This window comes from Notolepis coatsorum, assembly GCF_963971535.1.
Source record: "Notolepis coatsorum genome assembly, chromosome: 16".
In the NCBI taxonomy this organism is placed as follows: Eukaryota; Metazoa; Chordata; class Actinopteri; order Aulopiformes; family Paralepididae; genus Notolepis; species Notolepis coatsorum.
In genome coordinates, this window is record NC_140180.1 from 2,246,293 (window position 1) to 2,259,906 (window position 13,614).

Below are 13,614 nucleotides of genomic sequence, written 5' to 3' on the forward strand. Positions count from 1 at the left end.
CCCCTGGAGGAGGTGAGAGGGGAGCTGATCCTGAGCCGCTGCTCCAGGTAACAAGTCAGGTGACGTCTTAACTCTTTCAGTGCCAGCACGATTTAGTGCTTGAATGCCCACCATCCACTTCAATGTTAGCGTTAATATCGCCTAATCTATGTTTTAAATTATGGCTATGTGTCTAATCTGCCCGTCGCTTATCAATGACTCATTTTCCAGTCAACATTGTCGAAGCGGATTGTTTTTTTATCGGTTCATTTCTGTTTTATAGCATTTTGAAAAGCCCTCGTTTTCAAGGAAAATAAAAAGATTCCATGATAAACGCCCTGTACTGGAATATTCTAGAACGTTGTAATTTTTTGGCCTATTTATGAATAGGCTAGATTATCGATAGTATACTGTATGTGTACGTATGCACGCTATATAGGCGATCTGAAAAATCGATTCTCTGATTTCCTCAAAGCGATCGCCCACACACACACATAGGGCGAACGCTGAGATCTCAGCGAATACAACTCTGATTATCCCAAGACTTGTAAAATAGATTCCTTACCTCAGATCAGATGTTCTCCAAAAAGGACATTCCAATTCCTGATCGCCATTCCAAAAATCAATCGCTTTTATTGATCCAACGCTGGGTGCTCGAAACACATATTCCACGCTGTTCTGAGGGTCCACAATGAATCCGATCGGCTCGGGTTACATGCGTGAGAAGTAAAATGTGGATTCCGGATTTTTCTTTTCTCATCCATTTTCATTGAGTCCATTCCAAAAGGGTGCATTACCATCTGGGAGACGACAGGGGGCGCTTTTTTCACATCTGAGCTCCTGATGGGGCTGGTTTACCAACGGGTGACTCGGTTGATGAAATATGAATTCAAATCGCTAATAAAAAAATAACACGCTAATTGTCGTGGTGGGCATTCAGGGGGCGGGCTGATAACATGTGTTATGTCGTTTTGGGCGAGCTGTAAGCGGTATTTTTCGTTGTTAAAATAAGTGGTCGGTTACCGTCGGTAGTGTGATGGTAAAGGGTTAACCTTCTGTAGTGTGGCAGTGAAAGGGTTAACCTGCTGTTGTGTGGCAGTGAAAGGGCCATTTTATCGAGGGGATGCATACAGCTGTGGATCAGCGTTGGAATTATTCTGTGTATGTGACCAGACACTCTATATCAGTGATGGCTGTTTACTGCAGAGTGGAGGGACTGAGAGACCCATGTTACTGACCAGACACTCTGTATCAGTGATGACTGTTTACTGCAGAGTGGAGGGACTGAGAGACCCATGTTACTGACCAGACACTCTATATCAGTGATGACTGTTTACTGCAGAGTGGAGGGACTGGGAGACCTGTGTCACTGACCAGACACTAAATATAAGTGATGACTGTTTACTGCAGAGTGGAGGGACTGGGAGACCCATGTTACTGACCAGACACTCTATATCAGTGATGACTGTTTACTGCAGAGTGGAGGGACTGGGAGACCCATGTTACTGACCAGACACTATATCAGTGATGACTGTTTACTGCAGAGTGGAGGGACTGGGAGACCCATGTTACTGACCAGACACTATATCAGTGATGACTGTTTACTGCAGAGTGGAGGGACTGGGAGACCCATGTTACTGACCAGACACTCTATATCAGTGATGACTGTTTACTGCAGAGTGGAGGGACTGGGAGACCCATGTTACAGACCAGACACTATATCAGTGATGACTGTTTACTGCAGAGTGGAGGCAGGGGCGGACCTAGCACATTTGGCGCCCTAGGCGAGATTCACCACTTTTTTTTTATTTTACTTTGCTCTGCGCACCCCTCTATATCTGTAACAAAATCTAAAACGGTCGGTCGGTCTGAGCCCCCCCCCCCCCAAAAAAATCAAAACATTGCCGCGCTACCAACCGGTTAACCCTTTTCACTGCGACAATACACCGAAGGTTAACCCTTTCACGACCGTCGGTTGTGTGATAGTAAAGGGTTAACCCTCCGTCGTGTGGCAGTGAAAGGGTTAACAGTTATACAGTAAAGTACTGCACCTATAATTTTTACAAGGAAGAACAAGAGCTAAGAATAAATGTAAAATGCACACTAAAGAATTAAAACAAATAAACAACTTAGCTAACACACAATAATAATAATAATAATAATAATAATAATAATAATAATAATAATAATAATAATAATAATAATAATAATAATAATAATAATAATAATAATAATAATAATAATAATAATAATAATAATAATAATAATAATAATAATAATAATAATAATAATAATAATAATAATAATAATAATAATAATAATAATAATAATAATAATAATAAACAATAAAATAATGTGCAAATTTGCTTTAAAAGAAAATTATGTATTGTAAAATATGTTACACATATATAATCAAAATATAATATGCTAAATAAACAAACAAATAAATAAAAATTACAAATTCACTTTGTCTAAAGAACTATTTACATTCCACTCCCTATCATCACACTTCAAGGTTAGCCTGTAGCTCCTACTGGTTTCCATTTACAGTGCAATCCTTCTGGCCTTCCTCGCTGCAAAGTCATCAATCACATAAAATTGTCCAACTCCTGAGCCAGCTCCTTCCCATCCAAGGCTCAGACCGACCGTTTTAGATTTTTTGCTCATTTTCCCTTATGTTAGAATCTTTTTTATGTAAAAATAATGGTTGCAGATATAGAGGGGGGCGCCAAAACTGCACAAAAAAAAAAAAAAAGTAAAATAATTTTTTTTGGCGCCCCCCTCTGGGTGGCGCTCTAGGCGACCGCCTATATCGCCTGTAGGAAGGTCCGCCCCTGGGTGGAGGGACTGGGAGACCCATGTTACTGACCAGACACTCTATATCAGTGATGACTGTTTACTGCAGAGTGGAGGGACTGGGAGACCCATGTTACTGACCAGACACTCTATATCAGTGATGGCTGTTTACTGCAGAGTGGAGGGACTGGGAGACCCGTGTTACTGACCAGACACTCTATATCAGTGATGACTGTTTACTGCAGAGTGGAGAGACTGGGAGACCCATGTTACTGACCAGACACTCTATATCAGTGATGACTGTTTACTGCAGAGTGGAGGGACTGGGAGACCCATGTTACTGACCAGACACTCTATATCAGTGATGACTGTTTACTGCAGAGTGGAGGGACTGGGAGACCCATGTTACTGACCAGACACTCTATATCAGTGACGGCTGTTGGAATGTAAAGCTATTTAACACTTATTTTAACAAGAACATACCACTTAAAGCACCTTTAATCAGAATATCAGAAGATATTTTCTTTCTTTCCAACAAAACAGATTTCAGTAACACTTTTCTATAAGAGTACATCAATGAATATTAGTTAACAAGGAACGCAATGGTGGTCTTCATATTCCAATGTGACCCTGAGAACAGTCAGAACACCACTTAGCAGGCCAAAACATCTGATTGGCCAAAAACACCATCTCCCTGCATCAATAACCAATCAGATGTTTTTGATGGCGTTGCTGGGGTCGCATTGGAAAACTATGAACATGAACATGAACATTGCTTTCCACATCAATGAATACACAAACTATAGTCTACCCATAAAACTGTAAAACATGTACAATAATAGGGCGGCTGGGTGGCACAGCGGACATTCCGCTTGTCACCAACGCTAGAGACACCGGGTTCGACTCCGGCTGTCGGCGTTGCTTCCGGCTTGGGCCGGCCGTCATACTAACTCAATTGGCAGAGTTAGCGGGTGGAAGTCGATGGGTGGTAATCTGGACGTTGTGGACAGCGACTCCTACAGGTCGGTTGGGGGACGCCTGCACAGCAGAGACAGGAAAATAGCGGGGGCAGCGTGAGCCTCCCACACGTTACACCTCGCCACTGAGAGTCTGCGCTGGCAGGTGAAAAGATGTGACAGGCTGCCTCCTTGTGTACCGGAGGGGACACGTGATGCAAGGCTTCTATCCTCCCTACAACCGGCCAGTGGGAGGGCATATGCGAGCAACGTTCAAGACAGGGGAGGGGAGAATTGGCACGGCTAAATTGGGATGGGAGAAAAATAGAAAAAGAGGAGGGGAAAAAAAGTGGATAAAAAAAAAACATGTACAATAATGCTGTATATACCGTATATCACGTATATATTTCCCAGATTTCCCCAAGGAGATCAATACAGGAATATCTTATCTTATATATATTTATATTTACCATATATACAGTATATCTGTCTGAATATACCTGCATATAATCCATTTTACATACCTGTATATACATTACATACATTTACATTTAGTCATTTAGCTGACGCTTTTATCCAAAGCGACTTACAAGTTCTGTCTGTATATACTATATCTATATCTGTACATATCCCTTACCTACTCTTACTAGTTATATCGCTATATGAATGTATACATGTATATGTTTGTATGTACAGTATCTATCTATCTATCTGTAATTCAGGTACAAGCGTGGGGTGGAGTTTGAGAGTGGTTTCCATGGTAACGAGACTGAGGGGTGTGTGGATGGATGGGTGTTCAGCTCAGAGAGGTACACCTCCACCATCGTCACAGAGGTCAGTAAACCATACCTTGTATATGTATATGTATATATATATATATTAAGGCTGTCAACGCAATTAAGTTAACACGTTATTAAAGTTAACGCACAATTCTTTTAACGCCACAATTTTTTTTAGCCCACGATTAACGTTTTTAGAAAGAAATATTATTATTTTTCTTTTTTACTAGACTTTACTCAGGTGTATTATTGATACTCTCATTGATACGGTTTGTTTCTGACTCAAAGTGTTTGTGTGTGTGAGAGATTATTTAAGTATTAAAACTTGAAAAAGATCCGTTTAAGGTAGATCATTTTTTTTTTTTAAATGTGATTAATTTGCGATTAATCGCAAGTTAACTATGGACAATCAATATTTTAATCGATTGACAACACTAATATATATATATATATTAGGGATGCTCGATATTGGCTTTTTTACCAATACCGATATACCGATATTGTCCAACTCTTAATTTCCGATACCGATATCAACCGATACCGATATACAGTATGCAGGGTTTTCCCCCCCAAAAAATTTAATAATTTCAGGTAATTAACATTACATATCTCTTGTTGTGGAATTAACACAACATTATGCATACTTTTGACAATAATGAATTTGTTCTTACTTGCTTGCCTGGGTAAATAAAGGTTATAGAAATGTAAAAATTTGTTTTTTGAAAACCGATATTTTTCGATATCACATTTTTATGCCGATATCGGCTGATAATATCGGTAGGCCGATAATATCGGACATCCCTAATATATATATACGTTCCTGCACTGCTGTCATCATATTGTGTGCGTGTCCGTGTGTGTGTGTGCGCGTGTGTGCGCGTCTGTGTGTGTGCGTGTGTGCGTGCGCGTGTGCGTGCATGTGTGTGCGTGCGTGTGCGTGTGCATGTGTGTGTGCGTTGCGTGTGCGTGCGTGTGCATGTGTGTGTGTGTGTGCGTGTGTAGTTCTCTCTGGTGTGTGAGGACAGCTGGAAGGCTCCCTTCACGATGACCGTGTACTTCCTGGGCGTTCTGTCCGGTTCCTTCCTCTCGGGAATCATCTCCGACCGGTAAACTCAACTGCTGTGTGTGTGTGCGTGTGCGTGTGCGTGTGCATGTGCGTGTGTGTGTGTGTGTACTAAACTCAACCGCTGTAAACAATCACAACTTAGTTCTGTAAGAAGCTTTGAGATTAACTAGTGCTGTCAGGCGATTAAAAAAATTTATCTAATTAATTACAGGATTTGTAATTAATTAATCTAATTAATCGCATTTTAATCGCATAACCATTTTAGGCCTGATATTCTATATTCTTTTTTTATCCACTTTTTCTCCTTATTTTTCTCCCATCCCAATTTCATATTGCCAATTCTCCCCTCCCCTGTCTTGAACGTTGCTAGACTATGCCTCCCACTGGTCGGCTGTAGTGAGGATAGAAGCCTTGCATCACGTGTCCCCTCCGGTACACGAGGAGGCAGCCTGTCGCATCTTTTCACCAGACAGCACGGACTCTCATTGGCGAGGAGTAACGCGTGGGAGGCTCACGCTGCCCCCGATACTTCCTGTCTCTGCTGTGCAGGCATCACCCAACCGACCTGTAGGAGTCGCTGTCCACAACGTCCAATCCCCACCCATCGACTTCCACCCGCTACCTCTGTCAATTGAGATAGTATGACGACTGGCCCAAGCCGCAGGCAATGCTGACACCGGGATTCGAGACCGGAGTCTCTTGCATTGGTGACGAGCGCAATCTCCGCTACGCCACCCAGCCGCCCCTGATATTCTATATTCTTTTTATTTTATTTTTTATCCTCTTTTTCTGCGCCTGATTTTCTATGCTTTTCTCCCCAACAAGGGAACCCTGAAGTCCACCACATGCTTCCTCCGACACATGCGGAGACAGCCAGCGGCTCTCTTTTCACCTGGCAGCGAGGACGCTCATTGGTGAAGTGTAACGCGTGGGAGGTCACGCTGCCTTCACCACTTTCTGCCTTTCGCTGAGCAGGCGCCCAGACCTGACCTGTAGGCTGTCCACAATGCCAGATTCCCACCCACGACTTCCCTCCCGCTAACTCAGCCAAACGAGTTAGTATGACGACGGCCCAAGCAGCAGGCAATGCTGACTCCGGGAGTTGAGACCGCAGCCTCTTGCATTGGTGACGAGCGCAATCTCCGCTACGCCACCCGACCGCTTGATATTCTATATTCTATAATCATATTTCAAATTGCATGTGTCCGGATGGCAGAATTCAGTACTGTATCTACAAAACCTTCTGTTTAATCATCTTCCCTTTATTCATTTGCTTAGATTTTTCAGGTCTGGTAAATTTGAGCATGGTGTTATTCACAGTCAAAGATAAAAAAAAATGTATTGATATTCTCATTTGGTTCATTACAATTTACTCAAGCCTAATGTTACACCCCCAGACCAGCTCAGGTCTGGGAGAATCAATGCCCCAGGGTCATGCCGCCATCTAGCGGTCATCTGCAGAAGCTGCAGTCAACATTGACCCTACTTGCTCATGTTAATAATATTTTGTTGTGGCAACTAGTGTCTATGTTTGAAGTGTCTGTTTAGGTTTTCTCTGTGTTGGCATTTTGATTCTGTGTGTTGTATTAGTTTAGTCCTTGTTCTGGTATTGTTGTTTATTGTTTTAGTTCTAGTGCCTTCTTCCCCCAGGTGTTTACCATTAGTAATCAGTGTTAATTAGTGTCAGAGATATTTGACTGTGCTTCAATATGCACTCTATCCAGTATTATAAGAACAACAAGACAAGATGGAATCTTATTACAAGTCTGCAGAACAGGGAGTGCTCTTCCTCAGAAGACACACTGAGGAACACTTCCCCTTTCCAACAGTTTTATTGACAGAGGGAAAAGACGAGAGACAAAGGGAGACATCATGTGATCATGATGTGACCAGACAGTTAATTAGAGCAGACAGTTGAGACAGGCCACCTTCTGCTGACCTTCTTGCTGAATATACACATGTCTTCTTAAGAGAGGAACATGCTGTTACAGTGGTTTCGTTTAAGAGTGGTTCTGTATCGTATCGCTCTCGCTCGGCATCGCTCTCTGCACTATCTCGCATACGTGCACGCGCACTGAATAAAGACCACAATGTACCTTTAATCCCAATATTCGTCTGACCACACCCCTATCAGCTTACCCATATAAGCAGGGGTGGGGCCACCCACTCTCCTCCTTCTCGCTTTCACCACAAGGAAGAAGTGCCTCGGTAGATCCCCACACTTGACACCATGATGGAAGAAAGGTTTAGGAGCAGCTTTGGGAAACAAGGATACGTTGACATCATATCTTTATTTTCTCTCTCACTATTTTCGAGAAAATACGGCGATATTGTCTTCGTACTGGAGTGTCTGGAAGATGATGATCATTCTAAAAACCCTCCACCGGTTTTCGTATTGGGAGCACGCCGCTGCATGCTTCTCAACTGCAGTTCCTTGCTGTGTTTGTTGGGGTGAAACCTGTCTGGCCACAGCTGAACTGTCGGACATGCCGCTGTTGTGAGAAGCGGTGCGTTCCAGGTTGGGTGAGTAGTGTTTGCTGGCGGGCTCCACTTGTATGTTAGTGCTATGGGGGCTACTTGACAAAGTTTATGGAAACCGGCCCCAGGCTAGGGTCCTTTGTTCAGCCACCTAGGCGACAGAAGGCCTTGGTCTGAAGACCATTATAGTTTTAACTAGTGGGCCGCGACCATTGACACTGGTGATCCCTGTGTGTTCTGGACGAGTGGATTCTCTCTGTCACCGTGTTAAGGCCCCATCTTTCATATCCAAATGAGAGTATTCCTTCACGAGGGGATATGTGCATGTAATGTGCGATAGCGGCAGATTCATGTTCAAAGTCAGCTACACAGGCCAGTTGGTACTGTGCTGATTCCGTCGGATGTGGTAAAGTCACCGTTGTGAAGCGGTGTTGACATCTTGTTTTCTCTTTTCTCTTAAAAAGTGAGGAGAGGTTCAGAACGGCGGCCTGTCTGGGTGAGTGTTATGTCATTGTTTACATGTTCATAGCTTACGGTTAGCCAGTCAGCTGTTAACTGCTGCGTTAGCCTGCTGGATCGCTGCATGGCCTGCTTAGGGCCTACTATTAGCCAGTCAGCTGTTAGCTGCGGGGCTAGCATGTCGTGGTCGCTAGGTAACGTTAGCTTGCTGCTATGGCCAGGGCCTGGCGCGGGGTAGCTTAGCTTCTCGCGCGCCGCCGTGAGCTCGCTTCTGATCTCGTGCGTCGTTAGATCGGCGTCTCGCGAGCAGAAGCAGTAGCACCCGAACGGTTGGAGCGGCCGTTAGCTTGATGCTTTTCTGTTGAACGTGCTTTGATTTTAACATGTTTTACACTCTTGACCACGACGTCATCCTTGACAGGGGATGTTTCGTCGACCCTGCCCTGAGCCAGGACGGCAAGGTTGCATCAACAGGGGACTGTAGTGCGGGTTGGGGCGGTGACGCTGCCCAGTTCGGACAACACAGGAGCGGCTGTGTTTCCTACGGTGTCTGTGACTGCACTTCGCTGATCTGCGTTCCGGGTAGGAACGGGGTTGACCAGACCTCATAACACGTCTTCTGGTTTTACTTTGCTAAATGTATTGTGAATAACGGTGTTTTTCCCAAAACGTGTGTTGCTACAATGCATTTAGGATACGTTGCGGGTTATGTGTGAGCTGTTTTGTCACTGGCAGTTAGCTTCTCCGTGCAAACGGGATGTAATGATCTGGTTGTTGTGTGAGAAACACGGCCGTGTACTCACAACTAAGGTAACTAACCTATGAAGCTATGCTTGGTGACAAGTGAGTAAAAGAATGTTCTTTCTCAGACTGTAATGACAATGAACAGTGTGTTCACACATTAACAGGTTTTCCTGTTTTAACTGGCCGTATTGAGGGTAAAATAGGAGGATTGTGTTTCCCCCCCGGTTCCCTGGGGACTTTTTCATCCTCCTGTCAGACATGTTGTGCATTAATTGTGTCTTTTGTGTGGTAGGGATACGATGTAACTCTTAGCTTGATTGCTGAGGTTGTGCTAAATCTGCTGGAGAAACTTATTTCCTAAAGGGAAATTGGTTTGGTTGCTGTCATGTGTGCTTAGCAAGGCCTGTGGTCGATACTAATCAAGAATGATGTATTCTCTCATTGTGAAAAAAACGGCGTTCCTCTGTTGAGTGTTTTTGCCATTTTTTGTAGGTGATGATGGGTTGTGTGTGTCATGTGACCTACAACTGGGTTGTACTGGCCACAGAAGCACATGTGTATGTTGGACCGGGGTTCTTAGAGCCCTCTCTATTCTGTGTTTTTCCTTAGTAAAAATCAGATAGCAGGTTAGCTCATGCGCTGTGTGGAGCTGTGAAACGCTTCATAGAGCTGACTATGACTGTGTCATATTCTCTTTTTGTCGTTACATCGTATCATGGGTGTGGGGTCGTAAAGGGGTGAACTGGTAACCTTTCCTCTCCCCATTGTTCTGTCGGTCAGGGGTACACCCCCTGTCCTTCAAGGTTCCCGTCACGTGGCGGTTCGGCACGTTACGGGGGGGGGGGGGGGGGGAGGGAGTTCCTGGTCCCACGGCCTGGTATATTGGGCGTGTGCACCGCAGGAATTCCCCCGCCATAGAGTACGTCACCGTGCGCGTCTCTGTTGGTAGGACTTCCGTGTGCTGTTCAGGTCCATGTGATGGATCTGTTTTCAGGGGGGGTGGTCAGGGCTCCTCCTCACCAAGCGCCTATTCAGGCCTTCTGTGAGTTCGGACTCCTTCTTCCATGTGAGGAAGCCTCCATCAGAGTACAGAGCCTTCCTCCTCAGATTGTCAAAGTGAGTGGACCCTCTAGAAGGGTCCTTTTCTATTGTATGTATATTCGATTCAATTCGTTTATTGAGTGTGTATGGGTTCAGTGCCTCTTCCCCGGAGGCCCTAAAACCAGTTTTTTACATGGCTCAAGGTGCAATATATTCTTTTCAATCTGTACAGCTCGCGTGGGAAGTCTCTCTGGGGATCCCCGTCTCTTTCCTATGGGAGGGTGGTGGGATGTAAAAATGTGAACATTTTTTACCCCGGCTGTGTAGACTGGGATACATACTGTTGATGCTTCCTTCTTTCTATTCCAGAAGTGTTGGAGTTAGGGAGTGTCACACCCCTCTTGTCGTTCCCCTGGGCGCCTTGGGGATTCAATGACAGGTCTAAATAGCCTGTTCATTGATGGGGGTGTGTCCCGACGCACGTATAGTGCTAGCTCGCTGTAAACAGGCGATTGACTGGCACGCCTTGGTTGCTTGTGGTTGAAACAGCGTTTTTATAAAGCAACTGAGATGGGGGTTTTTCCTCTTCCGACGACCACATCCCATGACCTGGGTGGGTTGTCGACGGATTCTCGTTCATGTCTGGGGGATGATGACGGGATGGATCTGAACATATGTGGTGGGGTCTCACGCCCTTGGGGTGGGCCACCAGGCGCGGTTCGTCCGAACGTCTGGGTGGCGCCTTCTTTTCATGTTAAGATCAACACGCATATCTGCCCTTCTCCTGGAGTAGGCATGTCGGCGTGGTTAGGGCACGGGACTGGTTCTGGTCACGCTGGTCCAGATCAGTTGAACCCGTTGTCCGCCGGGGATGCAGATCTGCTGTTCTGGTACCCTGAGGGACTTGGGCTTTTTTCAGGGGGAAAAATGCCAGGTCGGTCTGGGTGTCACAGGGTTAAGCGCTATGGAGACCCTGGTTGGGTATGTTTTTACTCAGCACTGTCGTCATGGCTTACAGCCATGCCATTCTGTACGCGCTCGATCTCGTCGGATCTCGGCCGCTACACAGGTTGGTCCTGGTTAGTACTTGGTTGGGAGACCGCCGGGGAATACCAGGTGCGGTGTGCTTAGGGGCTGGTTCTCCATTATTTTTCGCTCCTCTCTCACGCATGGCGAAGAGGGGCCTGTGGGGGTGGTTTTTTGACCTCCTCTGGTGACCCTGTGCTTCCCGTACCGCCAGGCCCGGTCCGAAGTGATGTTTGCGACCCGTAGGCCTGGGTTAACCCTTTTTGGAAACTGAAACACTTGTACTGCGGTATAGCCGGTGTATACCCGCAGGTGTGTTTTGGAGTTTTTTCTTGAGGGGTTATAGGAACAACCACCGCATTGGGTAACACCGAGGTGGTTGATTCCCTGGTGTGTTGGAGCAGTGTCAACTCCCGGGTTCACCGTTTGAGGGTGCCCCTGCACGTTCATGACGTCTGCCAATCGTGTCAGCCTTCTCTGCCTCGACCCCTCTGGGTGGGGGTTTTTAAATGGAGGCTTGGTCATGCAACACCGCCAGCTTACGCTCCTTCCGCCGGGGCGGCTGTGTTCAGCTGTCCCCTCTGGCGCCTGTCTCGTCCGCAGTCACCAGGCTAGGGTTAACAGCCTGTTGCCTGGTTTTTCCCCGGTGCGCTGCCAGCTTCCGTTGGTTAACCTTTTTTGTGTGCTTACGGCCATGCTGACTGCCTGTTCTGCAGGGTCAGTGTGCCAGGCGGTGTACTATTGGGGGGACAGGGCCCGCTCGGCTTACGGCCATACCAACCTGAACACGCCCGATCTCGTCCGATCTCGGAAGCTAAGCAGGTTCTGGCCTGGTTAGTACTTGGATGGGTTTCCGCCTGGGAATACCAGGTGCAGTAACTGAGGGGCCTTTGTCCGGATACGCTGGCGATGTGGGGGGCGGGGCACTACGTGCCCACCTGGTGGGGTCTTGATGCTGGCATCATGGACTTCTCCGGGCCCCCATTCTAGGGAGTCCAGTCCTTTTGGTGGGTCTGGGTCTTCCTTCGTGCTCCGCTGCTACGGCCTTGCCACGGGGTTGGGTTTGCCCTTGACCCCGTGATTCTGGGGGCAGTAACGAGGTTGTTCCTCCGTTCGTTCCCGGGTGGCATGCGGGTTGTGCGTGTGTGTAGTCGTGGGGTCAAGCCACGGTCTGCTCACCCTGTGCGTTGAGTTGCTTGAGTGCCTCTTCGCACGGTCGGGTCCGTCGCCCTCCCGTGAAGCCCCTAATAGGGGGGGTGCCCGCCATTAGGGTGGGTCGGGGGGGCTCGGCCCTCCCTGTTCTGATGGTTTGTGGGGGGCTGTCAGCGGGGTGTATTTGTCGGCCGTTGGCTCTCGCTCGGCCTCCCTTGTGCAGAGAGCGATGCCGAGCGAGAGCGATACGATACAGAACGTTAGGTTATGACTATAACCAAGTTCTGTTAGTATAGCGACGCTCGGCATCCGACGCCGCTGCAGCCTTTGACCTCGCCTTGTGGCGAAAGCTTGGGAAGGAGGAGAGTGGGTGGCCCCACCCCTGCTTATATGGGTAAGCTGATAGGGGTGTGGTCAGACGAATATTGGGATTAAAGGTACATTGTGGTCTTTATTCAGTGCGCGTGCACGTATGCGAGATAGTGCAGAGAGCGATGCCGAGCGTCGCTATACTAACAGAACTTGGTTATAGTCATAACCTAACGTTTACATGAACTGGCCCCCCAGAGAGAGGCCCAGTGGGACTTCCTGCTTTAGCAGAGAAGACAAGCAGAAGCGTTTGTCTCGTCACATACTTAGACACACATAATGACTTTTAGAGATCTTATCAAACCTTATCAAACCTTAATGTATTCAGACATTTGTTGATAACAGAATACAAAGATCTAGTAATATCTTTAACAATTCCCTACTCTTTATCAAAAAATGGATGATAACACTGTAGTTTTTCCATTGGTTACCTACATCACAATTGTGGCAATACTCTGTAATTGCCGACCATTCCAGAAAACATCTTTCTCATCATGTTTTTATCAGAGGGAGAATGCATGCAGTAAGTACACATAGGATTATCATCTTTCATCAACAGTGCCTGCTTTTCTTCAAGAATGTCATTTTTATAGCACAGTTTCATCTACATTATACTCCGGTGGTTCATCTGGATCAGAGTAGGTAAACAGTGGCATGAAGATATGCAACATCAATGATATGAACAAAAACGCACATATAACCATTATTGTGAAACCAGTTATCACAATCAGAACCTGCTCCATTTCTATATTTGTATAGGATTAGTTGT

General features: G+C 46.2%; 1 protein-coding gene across 1 annotated transcript in view; it reads left to right on the forward strand.

Annotated features, from left to right (window-relative positions):
- Window positions 1-13,614, forward strand: part of LOC311242405 (solute carrier family 22 member 4-like) — a gene marked incomplete at both ends in the record, with an annotated part of 38,880 nt that overhangs the window by 231 nt on the left and 25,035 nt on the right. Inside the window, 3 exons of the mRNA XM_084331360.1 lie at window positions 1-47; window positions 4,454-4,565; window positions 5,513-5,616. The exon at window positions 1-47 is cut by the window's left edge and continues 15 nt beyond it. Coding sequence (XP_084187486.1) covers window positions 1-47; window positions 4,454-4,565; window positions 5,513-5,616 — 263 coding nt within the window. The remainder of the gene's footprint in view (window positions 48-4,453; window positions 4,566-5,512; window positions 5,617-13,614) is intronic.